At 38.3% G+C, this 22,766-nt stretch overlaps 1 protein-coding gene across 1 annotated transcript in view; it reads right to left on the reverse strand.

Moving 5' to 3' along the window:
• ACSM6 (acyl-CoA synthetase medium chain family member 6) overlaps positions 1 to 15,815 on the reverse strand; it is a 44,923-nt gene extending 29,108 nt beyond the window's left edge. The window contains exons 1-6 of the mRNA XM_003790700.2: positions 15,622 to 15,815; positions 10,915 to 11,125; positions 4,785 to 4,992; positions 3,719 to 3,862; positions 1,532 to 1,688; positions 665 to 747 (exon numbers count right to left, since the gene is read on the reverse strand). Of these exons, the coding sequence (XP_003790748.1) occupies positions 665 to 747; positions 1,532 to 1,688; positions 3,719 to 3,862; positions 4,785 to 4,992; positions 10,915 to 11,125; positions 15,622 to 15,813 (995 nt within the window). The 5' untranslated portion in view covers positions 15,814 to 15,815. The remainder of the gene's footprint in view (positions 1 to 664; positions 748 to 1,531; positions 1,689 to 3,718; positions 3,863 to 4,784; positions 4,993 to 10,914; positions 11,126 to 15,621) is intronic.
• Between the last annotated feature and the right edge of the window lie 6,951 nt (positions 15,816 to 22,766).

The following is a 22,766-nucleotide window of genomic DNA, read 5'->3' on the forward strand; positions in this document are numbered from 1 at the left end:
ATAGGTATATACTATGATACCATCTATATAATGGTATCCCCAGTATTATAATATATTTATATGGGGATAGAAAGATATTCATGCAAATTTGTTTTAAAAGGCCTAGAAAGATTTATATCCAGTAGAAGAGGTCATCTTTGTCTTTAATGTTCACCTTTGTTTTAACAGGCAATGTATTTGGTGTTTTTTTGTTATTTATTTATTTATTTTGAACATGGAGTCTTACTTTGTCACCCTTGGTAGGGTGCTGTGTGGCATCATAGCTCACAGCAACCTCAAACTCCTGAGTTCAAGAAATCCTCTTGCCTCATCCTCCCAAGTAGCTGGGACCACAGGTACCCACCACAATGCCCTTGCTATTTTTCTTCTTTTATTAAATTATAGCTGTGTACATTAAATGTATTTGTTTTTAATGTTTATCTTCTTAAAGGAAAGTATAATTACAAATTAAGTGAACTGACCCAACCTTTTGATAACAATTAAATTTTATATCCTGGACTCCTGTGGGGCTAGAAGATACAGACTTCAAAAATCACAAGAGAATGAAAAATCCCACACCTTAATGAAGTTATTGCCATAAATAGCAATAAGGCAGATAAATTGAGGGTTCCTGATCTCATCCCATGGGTGGAGATGGACACTTTTCTGAGAGATCCTGTCTTACCTGGAGAGGTACTTATATTGAAGCAGTTCCTGGTACATTGCTGGACTTCCAGATAGAGTGGTGATGGGAAACCTGGACAGGGCCTGGGCCCCAAAGGAAGGAAAAATCAAATCTGTATGTGAAGATGAAAATGACAATAGGCTCTTGGGGGAAAAGGACCAGGGAAGAAGATCTAACTTTGAGACTCAGCTAGGGCAAATCCTTTGTCTTGAGGATTCAGCAATTCTTCAGTCCATAGGCATGAGCCTTGGAAGACAAGTTAGCTTTAGTAAACTGAATCTAGGAGTTATGTTAATTATCTGATAACTGAATAGATACAAAAAACTCACTTGTTTAGATCTTTGTTGCTTTGAATAATAAACCTGGATGTCAGCAGTAAAATTTGGGATTGTGGAAGCAGTTTAGGTGAAAGCAAAGTAGTTTAGAGATTGTGCCCTAGAGTTGAACAGACAAAGGTTTGATTCCTGCTTCCATCTCTGCTGTTCCTTGGGCTAGCTATTTAATCTCTCTGAGCCTCAGTTTCCCTAATCCTACCTCCACGGTTGTTGGGGAGTTGAAATGAAATAATACATAAAACATGCCAGTAAGTAATCAATAAAAGGTAGTGGACATTATCATCATCTTCATTGTCATTATTGCCTTTTGAAAGTTTCTTTATCAGTACTACAGCTAAAGTAGCCACATCCTCCTAATTCCAAAGGGCCTAGAGAAGTGAGAGAAAATTTCTCTCAGAAGTAGGGAGAACATCTTCAATATTACATTCCAAGTTTGTTTCTTAATTCACCCATTTTTGGTATGAGTTATGGGCACGCTAATGCCTCCCTTGGGCCTTTGTCCCATACAACCCACACAAGCAACTGGTCTTACGTATAGAACAGTCTCTGGGCAAAAGGTCGGCATGTGGTACAGGAACACACAAGCTCCTTGGAGCCAAGCTCCCAAGACAATGCTCAGGGGTAAACTTCCACCAAAGGCATCACCCAGATTCCACAAGACATCTGTTTGCTGGAAGTCCATCCACTGTCTAAACAGAAAGAGGAAAAACATCTGAATTCTCTCCTGTTCATACTAACAACAATAATACATTAATACTTTCTATCATCAAGTACTGAGACACGTAATTTTCATAAACGGAGACCACCCAAATGAGAATGAGGAAAGACTACTTGTGACAACATGAGGCCAATGGAATCTCCAGTATCTGTCTTAATGGACATGACATTGCCTTCTAGGTCCCATGGTTTTAGGGGGTCATGGAAGTTCTTCAGTAGGCAATTTTATTAATTAATGGATTGAATAAATGATCTCAGTTTCTTCTAATTCTTCTAATTATTATTTCTAATAATTCTAATCTATTACTTGATTTCCGCTAGCCAATATAGCACATGACAGTCAAAAACTTTGAGATGAGGGTAGACAGCACATATACCTATTTCCCCATAAGAGACCCTTGGATAGCATTTGTTAAGAGAACCTGAGTGTGAAGTCAATACATGACCATTTATTTTAGGAAGACAAACCAAACTAAAACAAACCCATTACTTCATTGGATGTTCAACCAGAGAGATTGAAACCAAGTTCAGTGCTGGAGGAAAAATTGACAATACTAGATTAGACAAGAGATAGTACAGTATCCATAAGCTATTTTTTAAAAAATATTTTAAACTTTTATTTGTAACTAGTGAAATTATAGACTATTTTTGTACTATTGAGTATTTTTTTTCAAAATAAGTTACTAACTAACATGTAGAAATTAGTAGCCTTCATATACATAGTCAATAACCAATTACAGGGTGTAAGAGTAGAGAAGGCCCATTTACATACAATACTACCAAGAACTTAAAATGTTGGGGGAAATTTACTAATAAATATGCAAAATCTGCATTAGAAAAACATTAAAATACTTCTGAAGATATAAAATAGACCTGAATAAATAGAAAGACATGAAGATACAACTTCTTACAGATATCAATTCTCTCTAAGTTGATTTATAAAAGTAATGCAATATTAATAAAAATGCCAATAAGTTTTTTAATGGAACCAGATTGGAAAATATGATGCTAAACTTCATGTAGAAAACTAAACATATTGAATTATTCATAAAAACACTAAAAAGAAAAGCTGTGATGGAGAAGTGACTAGCCTTACCAGGCATTAAAACACTATATAACTACTACAATAAAAATAATACAGTATTGGTGCATAAATAGATCAGTCAAATGTAATAGAAATTTTAAAAATAGAGTTAACTATACATTAAACTTCAGTACATGATAAAAATGGCATTTCAAGACACTACAGCAAAAAATGGACTTATTTAATGGAGCTGGGACTACTGTTTAGCCATCTGAGAAAAGTAATGCACAAGTTGAATTCTGTTACATAGATACACTGTATAGTGGTGAAATCAGGGCTTGTGGTGGCTAGTACTTTTATGGTTTCATTCTTTATATTTAGATCTAATCCATTGGGTCTAATCCATTTGGAGGAGTGTAGGTATGTTGCAAGGTGTATAGATTTAGTTTTAACTTTTCTCAGATGGCTAAACAGTTGTTCCGACTCCATTAAATAAGTCCACGAGCTATTCAAATAATTGTTTTTTTAAAAGGGTAATGTTAAGACATGTAATTTTCATCTTAGAGGCTGACTCTAGAATCCAAACCTCTCATGTTTGTGACTCCGTCTGTCTCTATATATCACTACATATAGTGGTCAACATAATTGTTCACCATGGTTATAGTATTATAGTGTAGAAAACAGCACATAACAGCATGTCTTTTAGGTAATCACCCCACATCCCTTCCCAGCTACATGGATTCGCTGTTCCTTCTCTTTTTTCCACAGATTCTTGATTCTTAAATTTTTGGCTTAGAGTAATTTGTTTTTGATCTTTTCATGTACATCATCCACTCTGCTTTTCAGCCTTCTCTCAATATTGACACTTTCTACAGTCATGAGTGAGAAATACCTTTCTTAGCTTTAGTTTAATGAAACTCTCCCTTTATCCATAAGAGAGAAGCTTTAGACCTGTATGGGCTATTGTAAGGACTGTACCTTGCAGCCTGGCTGAATTCCATTCCCAAACCATACTGGGAATACTTGACCAGTTTGGGAGCTCCGATTATCCTGTTGTTAATGAATATGGCCATTGGATCTTGACTCTTGGTCCCGATGCAGGTCTGCTTTGGAGGGGCAAGTCTGTAAGTCATAAAAGTGGCGACAGTGAGTTCTAAATTGAAGTTTTCTGATTAGGTTCCTAGGCCCCTGGTTTGATAATCTTCTTTTTGAAAACAACAGCTCATATTTTGGTACATTGGGAGATAATTTGTTATGGGGGAAAATACAATGTTTTCCTTCAAAAATTTTTTGTACTGATTTTTGTTGCATAAGAAATATATGATGTATTTATGCTCCAGCTTTGTTTTTTCTCACTAAATGAACCCTCTATTTAACTGCTCAAAACTTAATATGGTAGTCCCCCCCTCATCCAAAGGGGATGTGTTCCAAGACCCCCAAGGGATGCTTAAAACCGGAATAGCAGTAAACCCGGTTATACACTCTTTTTTCCTATGCATACATACTTATGAGATCAAGTTTAACTTATACATTAGGCACAGTAAGAAATTAACAATAATAAGTAATAATAAATAATAATAAAACAGAACAGTTATAACCATATACTATAGTATAAGTTGTGAATGTGGTGTGCCTCTTTCTCTCCCTCTTTCTGAAAAACCATAGATAAGGAGGGACTACGGTATTTGGCTAACCTGAGGATACATGGCATCAGCTTATTATTTTAACTATATCCCAGTGAAGATCAATGTTTTTGGTTTTTTTTAATGTATTTATCATCTATGTTTCTATCACCTATTTTTTTTTTAACCTTCTTCCAGAATGCACCCTTAAGTATGAATCAGGAGATGAGACTTTCACTCAGACTGGGAACTTGTTAGCCAGACCAGGGATTCTTGTGTTGGAGTGTAGTCTGATTTCAGGACTAGAATTTGCTGTCCAGCTTCCCATTCTGACCACTCACACCACCTTTTCATATATCTTCCCACCTTCCAAAATCAGACATCTTCTTAATTGAAGCATTTAATTTTCAGTATCCACTTACCGAATCAAGTCCCTAAAATCCAGCCACCCATCATAACTCTTATCTGACACAAGGAGCTTGGTCTTCAAGGTGGGGCAGCTGGACATGACAGAGTCCACGACTGGGGCCATAGCCTCATTGGCCACAATGCACTGAGCCTGAGATATGCATAATTGATAGATAATTTCCTTGGCAGTCAGCTGGGGGTTGCCAGGTACAAAGGAGATTCCTAAGAAAAAAACACAAAAGAGGCTTCAGTCATATTTTAAGTGGAGAATATTTTCTTAAGCATCTGGCAGGCACAGATGAGGTCTCTTGATGACTCTTTCTGGGATCTAGCTTCTCTTTTGGGCCAGCATCAAGATAGCAGGTGGGGAAGATCTGTGAAGGCCAGGAGTCTGAACTCACTGAAGCAATCTAGCAATGAGTGGTTTTGCGACCATTATCCTTTTCCTTTACACAGCCTTGGATTTGTATGGTTAGGTGTCAGGCCATTAGCTAGTTGAAATGCAGCCCAATTTTGAAACTGTGATATAATGGGATTATGGAAACTTCTCTTTGTTGTTCCTTCTGTGCTTGAGAATTGCTTGTGCTGTGGATTCCTGGATTCGCAGTGGAGACAAAAGTTCCTTCTCTTCTTGGGCTGTCTCTGATGATTATCTTTTATCCACCCAACATCTATGGAGGGTCTACCATGAGACTGGCACATGCTAGGGTTAATCTGTGTGCAAGAGGTTAAGATCTGTGTCATGCAGAGGCTTTCCTTGACCTCTCCACCTTGTACAAGTAGAGTACTTCTAGGATAAGGTGACCAGACATCCCGCTTTTGGCGGGACAGTCCTTATTTTTAACAATTTGTCCTGCGTCCTGTGGTGTTTTTAAAAAGTACTGATTTTTGGAAAGAATGCACGACAAGCTAGGGAATGGTGGAAGAACGGGAAGGGAATATATGGTTTTTGGCTGCCATATAGCTATTTCATCAGGATATGAGTTTTATATTATTTTTGTTAATTTTATAATGTTATGAGAGGACAAAAGTGACTCCATTTTGTAAAAAACATGCCACTGAGTAGCCTGTAGAAAGTCTCCGCCTACAAAAAGCCCTCGGTCCCAGGAAATTCTACAAATTCCGTGAAACCCTTAGAACACCCCTCCTGGAACCCAGCCAATCAGACCAACCCCTGCGACCTCTGGTAGCAATGTTCACCTGCATTTTATTCCATTCCATAAAATGCAACCCTTATAAAGAAAACAGACAATAGCGAGGCTGGGCTCTCAGCCAAGACCTGCCTGCTGTGTCAGGTTCCTGAGAGTCCAGGCTCAAGTTTAAATAAAGAGTCTTTGTTTTTGCATCGGACTTAGCTCCCTGGTGGTTTTTGGGGACTTTGCAATCTGGGCATAACAGTTAAACTTTAATAATAACAAATAATTGTTGAGAACCGATTATCAAGAACTGCTTATCAAAGTTCTCATTGTTGATCAGTTGTTAGAATTTGACCACCATTGTTTGGACTTACTAAACAATGGCATTTTTGGCATTGGAAACTATGAAAACATTTTGTAACTGTCTCTCAGACAATACACATTGTACTGCATGTTAGTGCTAGTTAAACAAGTGATGTCAACAAATCAGCTATTCAGATAATTTAGGTAATTTATTTATTTATTTCATGAATTTAGCAGACAGTACTCATATTATTTATATTTTATAGTGGCAGCAAAAAGTCTAGCAGCGGCCTTGAAAGTGACACTTACGACTTATGAGGTATCATTATTAAAAAAATATATTGATAAGGAAAAGGTTAAATCTTGGGCATCAGCAAAAATCACAATAGAGAACAAATGGTTAGAAATATTTCATCATTTTGAAACAAACCATGTTCCATACAATAATGCACTAAAAATTGTGGCATATGTGCTGTCCTTACCAGGAACTAATGCTGTGACTGAACACGTTTTTTCCTACTGTAAATAAAGTGTGCACATCAGAAAAATCACAATTAAGTGTTGAGACTTTGAAAGCCATTTTATGTGTGAAATAAAATTTAACAAATTCTTGTGAAAAATTTCGTGACCTTTTAAACAACAACAGCAATCTACTAAAAAAAATTCACTCAAATGAGAAATATGCCAAAGAATAAAATAATACTATACATATTTTTAATGTATTATATTTGTAAATTGTACTTATGTTGAAATTAAAAAATCTATATTACAATACTATTTTTGTATTTTATGAAAATTTTTGTTGCTCCATATAGATCAAATTTTTAATTAAGAACCCCCCCATCAATGGTGTCCCACTTTACCAATGTTAAAATCTGGTCACCTTATTCTAGGACCAAGTAATGATAACATTGTCTAGTAATAGTGCTTGTACATCCTACTACAGACCTACTGATTTTCAAAAAAGGATCTGGCTTAATGATGTGGACTTTCCTCATATTTTCTGCTTGTTCACCATAAAAAAAACCCACTGTTAATAATAGCCCAAACATGTAAACAACCTAAATATTCATCAACTTATGCACTGATAAACAAAACAGGGTGTAATACAATGAAGCGCTATTAATTACAAAAAGAATGGAGATCTAACAAGTACTATAACATAACTGAACCTGGAAACCATTCTTCTAAGTGGAAGAAGGCCACATATTGCATTATATTTATATAAAATGTCTGTAAAAGACAAATCCAAAGATAGAAGGTACATTAGTGTTTGCCAAGGTTTAGGGGTGGGGAGAATAGGGAGTAAAAGCTAATGCATATAGGGCTTCCTTTTGGAGGCAAGAAAAACTTTCACAATTAGATAATAGTGATAGTGCATAGCTTTGTGAATGTCTTGAAACCCACTGAATTGTGTATTTTAAAATGGTGAATTTAGTAGTATGCAAATTATATTTCAAAAACAAAAGACACAGGGACTCCAGATCTGGAATGGAACTGGGATTCATCTAATTCAAGTTCTTATAGTGATAGTGCTGATGGGAAGGTCGAGAGACAAAGTGGAAGGGACTTATTCAATGTCATCTCACAGCTCTCAAGTGATCCTTAAGCATCTAATGTTATATAGGAAATTGTATAACTGTGGGTGACACAAGACGTTAATTGCAGGTAACTTCTAACACCTTTCAAGTGTTCCTATCCTTAGATGAAGCATTTGGAGAGCAGTATCCAATAGTGTTAATTTATTTTCTCTATTGATTTGTAAGAACTCTGTCTATGTTAAGGTCATTAGCCACTTATCAGTCATATGTGTGACAAATATTTTCCCAGTGTTGGCATTTGTCTTTGCTATGGTCTGAATTTTTGTATAACCCATGAAATTCGTATGTTCAGATTCTAAACCCCAGGGTAGTGGTATTAGAAGGTGGGGCCTTTGACAGGTGATCAGGTCATGAGGGTAGAGTGCTCATGAATAAAATAAGTGCCCTTATAAAACAGGCCCCCCCTAAGCAACTGGTCATCCTTCCATTAAGTGAGGACAGAGACAAGCTAGAAGGAGCCATCTATGAATCAGAAAGTCAGCCCTCATCAGATACTGCATCTGTTATGATCTTGGACTTGCCAGCCTCCAGAACTGTGAGAAATGAAATTCTGTTGTTCATAAACCACCCAGTTTATTGTATTTTGCTATATAAGCCTGAATAAAGACAGTGTTTTAATTTCATTTGTGATACCTTAAGAAAAATATTAGAACTTCAAAGTAGATGAACTATCTAAAAAAATCATCTAACAACTCTTTCTTTTCTTTTGTTTATGGATGTAATGTTGAAATTTCTTGATTGAATTTTATCACATCACACATTTCAAAATTGGCAGAGCAACTCTGTGTTGTTACAGCAATCACTTTGCAACTGGCTGGATGCTGCCAAAAGGGCATGCCAGATTCAATCACCCAGAAACATCTCACAAATATGGAGAAAGAGAGGTGTGTGCCCTGGTCCCTTCTCCACAACAGCCATACAGAAGCTCCTTGTACATTATGGTGATTTTTTTTTCTTTTGATGAATGAAATTTCAAAAATTTTATGAAGTATAATACGTCAATTTTTTTTCTTGTTTTGGTATTTGGTATCATATCTAGAAAGTCCTTTCCTGATACCATGCATTTACCCACATTTTCTTTTAATACTTAGGTTTTCTTAAACATTTAAATTTTTAAAGGCACATTTAAAAATTTTTTGAGATAATCTTATGATTTTCTTTCATTTTGTTAATGTGGTAAATTAAATCAGTTGATTTTTCTTTTCTATGTTTCCTCTAAAATTTAAAAAATTTTTAATTATTAGTTGCATATATTTGTAGGATGCATGTGATGATTTGATGAAATTTATTTGGGTACGTTATTTGGGTTAGAGTTATGCCATTTTACTTTCCAAAGAGCTATCTTCAAATCACTGGGATGGTAGTTAAAAACAAAAAACAATAGCCTAAAAATGTGTGTTGTTCGTTCACTACAAATGTGATTTTTTTTTTTTGTCGCAAAGAAATATTAAACCAAATTTTAATGTATCCTAAAAAAAAAAAAGAATTAACACGTATTTTCTTTCTTTCTTTCTTTTTTTTCTTTTTGAGACAGAGCCTCAAGCTGTCACCTTGGGTGGAGTGCGATGGCATCATAGCTCACAGAAACCTCCAACTCCTGGGCTCAAATGATTCTCCTGCCTCCACCTCCCAAGTAGCTGGGACTATAGGCACCCACCACAATGCCTGGCTATTTTTTGGTTGCAGCCATCATTGTTGTTTGGTGGGCTGGACTGGATTTGAACCCGCCAACTCTGGTGTATGTGGCTGGTGCCTTAGCTGCTTGAGTTGCAGGTGCTGAGCCATAACATATATTTTCATTACTGGTTTGAAATGACATGACACATTCTTGAATGTACTTGGGTCTGTTTCTGAGCTTTCAATTTTGTTTTTGTTCATTTATGCTTATGCATCATTACAAAATTTATTTTTTGGCCAGGGCCAGGTTTGAAACTGCCACCTCCGGTACATGGGGCCGGTGCTCTCCTTGAGCCACAGGCACCACTCCAAAATTTAATTATTTTAAGTAAAAAACGATAGCCCTTTTTTAGACTGTTACTTATAGACTCTCTACTGGACATAGCTAAGGACATCACTCTATGTAACTTGGAGTCATATAGGAAGAGTTTCTGGTGGCCCAGACTGAAGTGGTCCATATCAGATATACTTAGTCTGTTAGGAACTGGGAAAACACCAGGAGCCAAAGTAGGCTTGAAGGCAGGGCTCACTCCCTTCCTTTCTTCCATGTGCCTCACACAACTGACAGGCGGCATTCTCAAGGACACCTGCTCTTTGGATCACTTCTTAGGGTTTTCTCATGTGGCAACCTGGTTATTAGGCAAAAATGATAGGATATGCCAGTTGTGGCAATTCATAATGATGTAAGTTTGGCCCATCTCTGGATATTTTTCTGTTCATAGGAACTAGGATAAAAAAGCTAGGTACTATAGCAGACAAAGAGGAATGATCTTAGGGGTGGGCTCTTTTCCAATATCCTTCCTTTCTCACAATTGTGATGTGCCTTATGATTGAGGGATGTCCTGCTAATGTGTTTGTGTTGTAGGAGTGAGCCTCAGAGTCGTGGATGGGATGCCCAGAAGTAGTAGCTCTATCCCAGCAGAATCCAAAGTCCGATCCTAGGCTTACTGAAGGTGATTATCAAGGAATTTCTAATACTAGACTCCTCTAAGCCCTTTAGAGATATTTCCACCTTCTTTTTTTATAGCTGGACAAACCAAAGTCCAAGAGTGCAAGGTGTGCTCCCTCAGTCTTCCTCTTTGATGCTGACTTTGTTTGGACAGAGGTCTATGTTTCCTTGCAATGACAAATGGCCTACAGGGTAACTAAACACTGTATGGGTTATTTAATCTTCACAATGATCCTTTAAGACTGCTACTCTTACTGTCTCTAGTTCGTGGACAAGGAAACTAAGGCTCAGAGAGTCATCATGTTATACAGGTAAGTGGTAGAGCTGGGACCCAAACCTAGGCCTGTTTAAAGACACCCATACTGTGGGAAGAATTCGGGCATCAGGACATCTCTCTAATATCTCCCAATTCTGTGAATGATTGAGGTTGGAATTCTAATTATCCTCCAACTGAGGGAGTCACTGGCTTATGCCTTACCCAGTCGCATGCAGGCCAGGCAGACCCAGTAAGTCTCAGGTGATGGGGGAAGGATTATCATCAGCCGGTCTCCACTGCTAAGGGCACAGGTGTCAGAGAGGATGCTGGCTGCCTTCTGGGAGAGATAAGCCATCCTTTCAAAGCTCCATTTGTCCTTTTCTCCTTTGGCATCAACCTCCCAGAGGGCAGGGGAAGGCCCTCCAATTCCATCCTAAGCAGAGTGATATTTAAAATATTGAATATTAGTCAGCATGAACACTGGATACTGGAGGCCCTGTTTGTCAGATACCATCTTGCAGAGAGGCCAGGATGCCTGGGGCATTGGAAGCATGGACTATTCTTCAACTGGTAGGAAATATTTAATGTTTAAATATTTAATGTTGAAGTATTTAATGTTTAATGTTCTGGGAGGTTCTCCCAGAACCTTCTTGGAGAACTTGGCATATGAACTAGAGAAACCAGCCCTGCCAGGGAGACAGCAAAGATTTCCTAGGGCATGAGCTTGTTAGTAGAGAAAGAGTGCCTTCCTCCTACCCCATCTGTTTCTATTCTCGACCCCAAATACACCTACTGCCCAGCAACTTATTTTTTATTGGGACAATTTGTTTTCCAATACTGTTTAACGAAGGCACAGATGGAAGTACCTACAACTTTTAAAGTGTCTCCATTATGACCGAGCCTTTCTCTCTGTGCCAAATGATGCAGGTTTCCCTCCTTCCTTCCCTGGAGAGGGAGAGAAGAAAGATTCATTTTTCTCTCCCTCCCTCTTTTCTTTTTTCCACTTATTCCTTCCTTCCTTCCTATATATCCCTTTCTGTCCTATTTCTTTCTCTCTCTCTCACTTCCTTCCCCTTCCTTTTTCCCTTCTTTCCTAACTCCCTAACTTCCTTTTTTCCTCATTACAACTTTCGTTCTCCTTCTGTTTCTCTCACTTTTTCCCCCCCACCTACCCTGAAGAAGCCCACAGAATTGCTACTCTGTTCTGATGGTTTAAAAACCTCTCATTAAAATAGTGTTGGAACATGAAGGCTATGTTAACCACTTTCATGAAGATATTTCTAATTGTATATGAAAACATCACACTGTACCCCATTGCAGTGTGTACACAGCTATCATTTAATCAAAAATATAGTATTGAAAAGAGTAAAGGGGAGGCATTCCCCAACCCCTTACCTTCATATCACCAGTAACAAAAAAAAATACAAGATTACCCCTTGATTTACCATTGATTTTCTATTTCCTTGTCAACCATATTTTGATGGGTTTGGGGGCTAGACCGTCAGTGATGATATTTTGTTTCTGTGGGCATGGGAGTTGTTTCTATTTCCTTTCTATGTTACCTTTGCAGGACCTAAGTATTAACTCTGCTCATGTCACTCAGAAACCTTCAGTAACTCCTCATGACCTATCAGATTAGGTTCAAACTCTTTGCCTTGGCCTTCAGGGCTTTCTTATTTATTTATTTATTTATCTATTTATTCATGACGGAGTCTTACTATGTCGCCCTTGGTAGAGTGCTGTGGCATCACAGCTCACAGCAACCTCAAACTCTTGGGCTTAAGTGATTCTCTTGCCTCAGCCTCCCAAGTAGCTGGGTCGACAGGCACCCACCACAACACCCAGCTATTTTTTTGTTGTTGTTGTAGTTGTCATTATTGTTTGGCAGACCCAGGCCAGGTTTGAACTGGCCAGCCTGTTTGCATGTGGCCAGCAGCCTAGCTGCTGAGCTACAGGCACTGAGTCATTTTTTAAATCTTTTTAAAGGGTGCTAGGATTTATTGAAAAATCGACTGGTAAAAATGAAAAAACAATGAAAATACCAAGAATTACCTAAGCATGGAGAAATAGGCCCTACCACAAAAGGCTGGTGAATGTGTGAATTAGTATGTGTTTTATGGGAGGCAGTCTATTAATGTGCTTACCAAATGCCTACACAGCCTCTTGACTGAGTAATTTCACTTTTAGGAATTTAAATGAAGGAAAGAAGACATATGCATAAAGATAGTTTTTTTAGCATTGCTTACAATAGCAAAAAAATGATAAATGTCTAAAAGGCATAATAATAAAGGATTTATTGAATACATAGGGAATAGATTAAATGCATTTTGGTTCAACCCTCCATTAAATATTATATAACCATGAATTATATTGAGATATTAGGTACAACATTTATTGATGTGAGAAGATTATTTTTTATTTCATATTGTTTCTATACCATATTGTTTCTGCTGCATATTGTTTCCAGGAGACAAAAAACAAGTAATGAAGAAGCATGATTCCAAGTTACAAATTATTATACACAGAATGACTCAGTTTTTACAAAGCTACGTGATCTGGAAATCTATATAAAAATTTACAATGATTGTCTTTGAGCGATATTACATACTAGTACATTCTTATGTTTATAATAAAATAATTCTATAATTAAAATGTAGAATTCTGACAATTCTATCATTAAAATGTTTTTAAATAAGTGGTTGGATTAGATGATTTGTAAAGCTCCTGCTGACTCTGATGTTTTGAGCATTTAAGACAGATGCCCCAGGCAATTTCAGCAACCCGTATTTAGTTGTGTGGCCTTTGGAGTCCAAGTCTTCGTTCAGAGCTGGAGGCCTCTGCATTCCTCTGTATTCCTCTCGCCACACTCGCTGCCCACCCATCTCCTCTTCCTGCCTGGGAGTTTCTGCTGGTCAAGGCCCAGCTTGTACCCTGTCTATAATCCGAGTTCCTGGCCAACTGTTGAGCAAAGGAACAAGTCTCAGCATGGTGACAGGTGCCATGCAGACACAAAGAGATAAAAAACACAACTCTAGCTCTAGAATCTTATTGGGATATAGGGCTCACATATAAAGAAAGAAAACCACAGGAGAGAGAAAGCTGCTCAAGCCTGGTGGGCTGGGAGGGCTTCCTAGGAAAATGCCATGCAGGAAGGGTGGGGAGCCCACTTCATGCAGGAGCACAGCTGAGCAAGGGGAAACCCACCCAATAGTCCTTTGAGATGCACGCCTCAAATCTTTCCAAGGAACCTTTGCAATTCTTGTTCTGCTGAATTTCTGTTCTTTGGCTTAAATGAGTAAACGCTAAGTCTCCTAAACAGAAGTTTTCCTTATAGTGAAACCCTGAATGTGCCATGAAAGACAATAAAAATCTTGTGGATTAAGACAATGAATTACCATTTTATCCACTTTTCTCATCCTTCCCAAAGCAGGTGATGGAGGAAAGGAGGGTCACAGAAGGCTGAGAGAAGAGAACAGTGCTTCTGTTCCACCTCGATTGCCCTGCTCCCCACTCCCATGCACTGGATTCTTCTACTAGGACCACTAGCCCTATTTGACAGATGAGAGAAATGAGCCTTGGAGAGTTAAAATGGCTTGTTCCCAGGTCTTCCAGCTAGAAAATGAAATGAGTAAGGCAACTCCACACATCAGGGCCTTTTAAATTTTAAGTTGTTCTTTGCCTTCCACCCCCTCCCCTGCATGATTCAATACTCCTCTCTATGGCCCTGTACTGAGCAAAACTTTCTTTCTCTTTTATTCTCTGAATGTTTCTACTCATTCAGTTGTTCCAGTAGACAGTGTTTTACAACATGTCTTTTTTTTTTTTTTTCTTGAGACAGAGTCTCACTCTGTTGCCCTGGGAAGAGTGCAATGTCATCATAGCTCACAACAACCTCATACTCTTGGGCTTGAGCAATCTTTTTGCCTCAGCCTCCCAAGTAGCTGGCACCACAGGCATGCACCACCATGCCCGGCTTGATTTTTCTATTTTTGGTAGATACAGGATCTTGATCTTGTTCTTGGCTGGCCTCCAACTCCTGAGCTCAAGCAATTCAGCCACCTCCATCTCCCAGAGTTCTAGGATTACAGGTGTGAGCCACCGTGCCCAGCTTTTCTCCATATCCTTTGTTGAAATCCTACTTGTTCTTCAGGATGCAGTAAACATCTCTTCCTTCACCAAATCTTTCCAACTTCCATTATCCAGGTGTGTACTTATTTCCTTTGTCACTTCCTGTCTCCTACTCTTCTGCACTATGTAGCTATCTTTTGTTAAAAATAAACAATAGTAACAAAGAAAGCCACTATACTGTAAGCTCTTTTTGTGGTTGATCTCTGAAATTTTGTATATGTTAGGAGATGTCCCCAAATGCTTAGTGATTAGAAACAAATCAGACACATATTACTCTGATAATTTTTACCAGTGATAATAAAACTTAACTTTTATTGAGTATTTATGAGCCTTCAAGTCCTGTGTTAAGTGTTTTTTATTGATTAGCTCATTTAATCTTCTCAACAATACTATGAAACAGGCCCCATTAATATCTCCATTTTACTGATAAGAAAACCAAGGTCATGGTGTATGACACACTCTTGGGGTGGGAATTAAATTATAAGAGGGACTTTATCTAACAAATGCAATTAGTGTAACCTAATTGTTTGTACCCTCAATGAATCCCAAACAAACAAAAAAGACCCCTAAACACCAAGGTTCTAGAAGCTTGCATGGTTACTTAGTGTTAGAGCCAGGATTTAAACACAAATACCTCTGGCTTTCAAGCCTGTGTTCTCAGTTACTTTGCTATAATTCTTTTCCTCCAAATTTGTATTTTCTAGTGCCAGCCATAGACAGGATTTGAATCTTGTCATCTTTGAACAACTTACATAGCTGACCTTGGCCAATATTTCAAAGTTAGAAAACAACAGGGTTTACCTTTTCCAGTTGGCACCATAGGTCAAGCACATCCTTTGCAAAATTAAAGTGCTGGGGAACTTCTTGGCCTGGGAACCTGAAGCCAGAATATTTGATGGTCTGAGCAGCAAATTTTCTCTTTGATTGGCAACAGGGTCCATATCTCACTCTGAAACACCGGACCAAAGAGGAGAGTTGAAACCTGCCCAACATTTGGGTCAAACAGTGAATTGCCTAGGTAAATTGGGGAAAAGAGAGAGAGAGAAGGTGAGTAGTTCAGAAAGAGAATCTTTGAGGTCGCAGAGAACAAATCCATAAGACCAGCAAACCTCCTTATAAACATAAGCAATAGACCACAAGAGATGAAGCACAAGAGCACAAATACTTACCAGTTCCAAGAACAGCCTCTGCAGAGGGACTTCAGATGTTGGGAGGATGGTCTAGCTGAAGCCTTCTGTCTCTTTTGAGAGCTGATTACTTCTTACAATTTAGTTGCCAAATGTGGGGTTGGAGGCATTATCTTGGCCACAGAACAAACAAAATCCTGGCCATTTCATTGGCTCCTGATACTAAAAGACAGTCCCTTTTGCTTACAGGAGGTGGGATTTTGGGCTGTGAGCTAAGTTGAAGCAACAGGTGTGTCTTACTTTTTAATATTGTGTCAGGAGAAATAGGTCACAGATTATTGTGCCAAGTGTGGAGGAAAAGATGACGATCAACAGAGAATTAAAAATTTCATTACTTACAAAATCTTCCACTGCAGAAAGGGAGAAAGGAATTGCTCATTAGCCAGAGAGATAATCCCACACCCTTGCTCTTTAATCCATTAAAATGACAGCTTTTATTTTATAAACCAGCATAAGGCCTTGGGGGTCGGGGGATTGCCTGTGTTTTTTGTTTTGTTTTGTTTTGTTTTAAAGACAGAGTCTTACTCTGTTGCTCCAGGCTGGAGAGTGCCATGGCATCAGTTTAGCTCACAGCAACCTCCTGAGTTCAAGCAATCCTGCCTCAGCCTCCTCAGTAGCTGTGACTATAGGCGTCCACAATAATGACTGGCCAATTTTTCTATTTCCAGTAGAGACAGGGTCTCACTTTTGCTCAGGTTTGTCTCGAACTCCTAAGCTCAAGAGATTCTCCTGCCTTGATCTACCAGAGTGCTAGGATTACAGGTGTGAGCCACCATCTCAACATCCCAGGTTCCATCTGTAAAGCTATTCCAGCATCATTAGGGAATTTCAGAGAGGATTTACTATCATGTCAAAGTTCCAACCAGTGGCAAGGGAGAGTGTGAAGGGGGAGGACAGGTTCTTGACCTAGGAACCTGAAGCTAGAATATTTGATGGTCTGAGCAGCAAATTCTAGGTCCTAGACTAAGTGAATGACCAGAGATTTCTACACATTACTTTTGCTCATATTCCACTGGCCCACACTTGGCTGTATGGCTATATCCAGCTTCAACAGAGGCTGGGTACTGTGATGTTTACTTTGGGCATTTATATGCTCAGCTAAGAACTGGATATTCTTTTTCCAGGAGAGAGTTAAGGGCTTGAGTACTAAGAGACAACTAATAGATTCTGTCATAGTCTGTCCACCTTTTGTTTGATCAACTAACTATTAACAAACATAGACCATTTTTCCTCATGCATAGAATATTCTCAAAGAAGCATAACCACAAGTCTCCAAGAAACTTTATATATTCCAGAAACATAATCTCAAAGTTCCAAAGAATTGCTACTTCTAACTCAAAATTCAAGATGGGGGTTATTGGTCATTATTCTCCTTTGAGGAAGGATGGAACTTCCTGTCATCTGACAAACAATAAACTAAAATGTAAGTTATCTCTACTCTCCAAACAACCTCTATTACATAAACTTGGAGCAAGTACCATAAAATTATGTTAAAAACTCCAAGACTGGAAAGAGAAGAATGAACAGCACCCAGCTGACCAGGGTCCATAGCAGTGATCAGATCCAATGATGGATTGATCAAATCAATGATGGTCAAGAAGTGTGAAAATCACCCCATCCTGGCAGTGTCTGGTTTTGCAGCCCATCTGGCCTGCCTTGATTCTGTCTCTGGGAGGCATTCCTTATTTCTTGTCACTGTGACCTCTGTCTTGCCTTCTGGAGCGTTCTTTCATGTTTATCATCCTCTGTGACCACATCTGAAATGGCCACTCGAGAATGTGCCCCTCTTGAGGACAGCATGGCTTTTGTTGCCACAGAATTGGGGCCATAGGAGTTCTATTAGGGGTCAAACTAATCTATGGTTTAAAAGGCCAGACTTATGGTTTCTTTTCCCATAAAGTCACCTCAAGCATGTGGCTTCTGGTTTACATTTATCTGTTAAATTCCATGTATAAGCAACCACAATCAAGTATTTTGTTCAAACATAGCTTTTGGGCCTGGAAGCAATGGTCTTATTTACTGGCTTCAGGGTTTCACTGATCCTCTCTACCAATTCCATGGCAGCTATCTTGAGACAATTCAAAGTTATAGGTTTGGGTGAAACAGTAATGCACTTAACCAGTTTGCCTTTGGGTTGACCTTAGAGAGGAGGTGACTGAGAAAGGTGTGTGCACACTGTCCTGCTAAAGCTATCTCTATTTCTTCCATCAGTGTGTAAAGGTCTTACATCTCTTTGGTTAAATTCATTCCTAAGTATTTATTTTTCATGCCACTGTTAATGGGATTATTCCCCCCCCCCTTTTTTTATTGCTGGGGATTCATTGAAGGTACAAGAAACCAGGTTACACTGATTGCATTTGTTAGGTAAAGTCCCTCTTACAATCATGCCTTGCCCCCAAAAGGTGTGGCACACACCAAGACCCCCCCTTCCCTCTCTCTGCTCTTCCTTTCCCCACCGCTCCCTCCTTCTTTCTCTTTCTGTTCTCCCCTTCCCCCACCCCCACTGTGGAATACAAAGAATAATGGAATCCCAAAGTGGAATACAAAGAATAATGTATTCCACTTCCATCCAGGTTAATACAAAGGCTGTAAAGTCTCCATTTTTTTAAATGACTGAATAGTATTCCATGGTATCCATATACCACAGCTTGTTAATCCATTCCTGGGTTTGTGGGCATTTAGGCTGTTTCCACATTTTGGTGATTGCAAATTGAGCTGCAGTAAATAGTCTAGTGCAAGTGTCCTTACGATGAAAGGATTTTTTTCCTTCTGGGTAGATACCCAGTAATGGAATTGCAGGATCAAATGGGAGGTCTAGCTTGAGTTCTTTGAGGGTTCTCCATACTTCCTTCCAAAAAGGTTGTATTAGTTTGCAGTCCCACCAGGAGTGTAAAAGTGTTCCCTTCTTTCCACATCCATGCCAGCATCTGCAGCTTTGAGACTTTGTGATGTGGGCCATTCTCACTGGGGTTAGGTGATATCTCAGGGTAGTTTAAATTGAGTTCTATATAGTTCCTAGTTATCAAGCCTTTGTAAGATTCATAATATGCAAATATATTTTCCCATTCCAAAGGTTGTCTTTTTGCTTTGGTTGTTTGCTTAGCTGTACAGAAACTTTTCAGTTTAATTAAGTTCCGTTTGTTTTTGTTGTTGCAATTGCCATAGAAGTCTTCTTCATAAAATCTTTCCCCAGGCTGATACCGTCACGGGTTTTCTCCACACTTTGTTTGATGCTTTTTGTTTTTCATGCCTTAGATTTAAATCTTTTGTTCATCTTGAATCAATTTTTGTAAGTGGTGAGAAGTAGGGGTGCAGTTACAGTCTTTTATATGTGGTTATCCAGTTCTCCCAGCACCATTTATTGAATAGGGATTCTTTTCCCCAGTGTATGTTCTTGTTCGGTTTATCAAGGACTGCATCTTACAGATGGCTGTAAGATGTTAGTTTCATCTCATGGTTTTTTATTTGGTTTCAAATATCAATGTGTCTATTTTGGCCTTGTAGTATAGCCACAAGTCTAGTAGAGTGATACCTCTGGCTTTGTTTTATTGCTAAGAATTGCCTTGGCTATATGAAGTTTCTTCTGGTTCCATAGAAAATGAAGAATTCTTTTTTCTAAATCTTGAAAGTATGATGATGGTATTTTAATGAGGATTGCATTGAATCTGTAGATTGCTTTGGGTGGTATAGACATTTTGATAATGTTGATTCTTTCCAGCCATGAGCATGGAATGTTCTTCCATTTGTTAATATCTTTTGCTATTTATTTTCTTGGTGTTTCATAATTTTCTTTGTAGAGGTCCTTCATCTCTTTTGTTATGTATACTCTTAGGTATTTCATTTTTTTTTTTTTCGAAGCTACTGTTAAGGGAATTGTGTCCTTGATTAGTTTCTCATATTGGTTGTTATTAGCATATACAAAGGTTACTGATTTGTGGACATTGATTTTATATCCTGAGACATTGCCACACACACACACACACACACACACACACTTATGTATTTATATTTTGAGACAGAGTCTTATTTTGTTGCTCTTAGTAGAGTGCCATAGTGTCACAACTTACTTACAGCAACCTCAAACTCTGGGGCCTAAGTGATTCTCTTGCCCCAGCCTCCCAAGTAACTGGGACTACAGGTGCCTGCCACAATGCCTAGCTATTCTTTTAGAGATGAGGTTTTGCTCTGGCTCAGGCTGGTCTTGAATTTGTGAGCTCAGGCAATCTACTGGCCTCGGCCTCCCAGAGTGCTAGGATTACAGACATGAGTCACTGCAACTGGTAGACATGGTATATTTTTTGATCACTTCCAGGAATCCTGTGGTTGAGTCTTTGGGGTCCTTTAAGTATAAGATCATGTTCTTGCAAAAGCAAGAGTTTGACTTCCTCTGCACTCATTTGGATGCCCTTTATTTCCTTCCCCTGCCTGATTGTATTGGCTAGAACTTCCAGCACTATGTTGAATAGTAGTGGTGATAGAGGACAATCTTGTCTGGCTCCAGTTCTTAGTGGAAAAGCTTTTAGTTTTCTTGATTCAGTATAATATTAGCTGTATGTTTCTTGTAGATGGCTCTGATCCGATTCAGAAATGTGCCAACTATGCCTATATTCTTACGTGTTCTACTTAGAAAAGGATGCTGAATTTTATTGAATACTTTTTCTGCATCTATTAAGATGCTTCCATTGATATGGTAAATTATGTTCATGGACTTGTGTATGTTAAGCTAGCCTTTCATCCTGGGAATGAAGCCTACTTGATCATGATGAATGAATTTTTTGATTTATTGGCTAGGATTTTATTGAAAAAATTTGCATCCATATTCATTAGTGAAATTGGTCTCAAGTTCTCCTTTTTAGTTGGGTCTTTTCCTGGTTTTGGTATCAGGGTGATGTTTGCTTTATAGAACATGTTGGGGAACATTCTCTCCTTCTCAATTTTTTGGAATAATTACTTCAGTATGGGTATAAGCTTTTCTTTGAAGGTTTGGTAGAATTCTGATGGGAAGCCATCTGGACCAGGGCATTTTTTTTGGTGAGAAATTTTTTTACACGTGGTTATCCAGTTATTGTTTCTTAAATTTTAGTTCTTTTTTTTTTTGAGACAGGAGCCTCAAGCTGTCCCCCTGGGTAGAGTGCCGTGGCATTTCAGCTCACAGCAACCTCCAACTCCTGGGCTCAAGTGAGTCTCCTGCCTCAGCCTCCCAAGTAGCTGGGACCACAGACGCCGGCCACAACGCCCGACTATTTTTTGGTTGCAGCTGTCATTGTTGTTTGGCGGGCCCAGGCTGGATTCGAACCCGCCACCTTAGATGTACGTGGCTGGCGCCTTAGCCACTTGAGCCACAGGCGTCGAGCCTTAAATTTTAGTTCTTGAAATTGGTCTGTTCAAGAGATTTATTTCTTCTTGATTAAGTCTAGGGAGATGGTGTGATTCCCGTTATTGATCAATTTCCTCCACATTGTTAAATTTCTGGGTATAGAGTTTCTTGTAGTACTCAGAGATGATATCTTGTATCTCTGGCATCTGTTATTTCCCCTGTATCATTTCTGATTGAGGTTATTAGAGATTTTGCTTTTATGTTTCAGATTAATTTGGTCAAAAGTTTATAGGTTTTATTTTTATTTTTAATTTTTTTTTATTAAATCATAGCTGTGTACATTAAGGCAGTCATGGGGTACAGTGTGCTGGTTTTATATACAATTTGAAATATTTTCATCAAACTGGTTAACATAGCCTTCGTATCATTTTCTTAGTTATTGTGTTAAGACATTTATATTCTACATTTAGAAAGATTCACATGTACCCTTGTAAGATGAACCATAGGTGTGGTCAGACCAATCACCCTCCCTCCACCCATCCTCCCCCTCCCCTATTTTTTTTGAAAAACAAACTTTTTTTTGTTAATTTTCTGAATTATGCTTTTGTTTTCAATTTCATTCATCTCTGATTTAAGTTTGACTATTTATTTTCTTCTGCTAGGTTTGGAATTAGATTGTTCTTTTTTTTTCTCCAGTTCCATAAGATGATTCATGATGTTGTTGATGTCCTCTCTTTCTGCTTTTTTGAGTGTAGCATCTAGTGTGATAAATTTCCCTCTTAAGATTGCTTTTGCTGTATCCCACAGGTTTTGGTAACTTGTGTCTTCATTGTTTTTATGCTTGAGAAATTTAACAATTTCCTCCTTTATCTCTTCCTGAACTCAACTATCATTCAGCATAAGGTTGTTTCATTTCCAAGTCTTTGTGTGGGGGTGAAAATTTTTGTTGGAGTTGAGTTCCACCTTTATTGCCTTTGGTCTGAGAAGATACAAGGTATAATTTATATTCTTTTAATTTTTCTGAGGTCTGATTTGTATCATAGGATGTGGTTGATTTTGGAGTACATACCATGGACTGATGAGAAAAAGGTATATTCCTTAGCTTTGGGATGGTGTGTTCTGTATATGTCTATTAATCCCATTTGTTCTAGGGTCACATTTAAGTCCTTTGTATCTCTGTTTAGTTTCTGTTTAGAGGATCTGTCCAGTTCTGTCAGAGGGGTTTAAAGTACCTGCTATCATGGTGTTATGGGATATTATATTGCTTAGAACCCTGAAGATCTGTTTCATAAGTCTGGGAGCATTTAAGTTGGGGGCATAAGTATTTAAAATTAAAATTTCTTCTTGCTTTATTGTTCCTTTAACCAGTATAAAGTGTCCATCTTTGTCTTTCTTTACTTAGGTGCTTTAAATCTGCTTGTTTCTGAAAAGATTGCAATCCC

The sequence above is a fragment of the Otolemur garnettii genome, unplaced genomic scaffold (assembly GCF_000181295.1).
Source record: "Otolemur garnettii isolate 467f Iridium unplaced genomic scaffold, OtoGar3 scaffold00044, whole genome shotgun sequence".
NCBI classification, from domain to species: domain Eukaryota; kingdom Metazoa; phylum Chordata; class Mammalia; order Primates; family Galagidae; genus Otolemur; species Otolemur garnettii.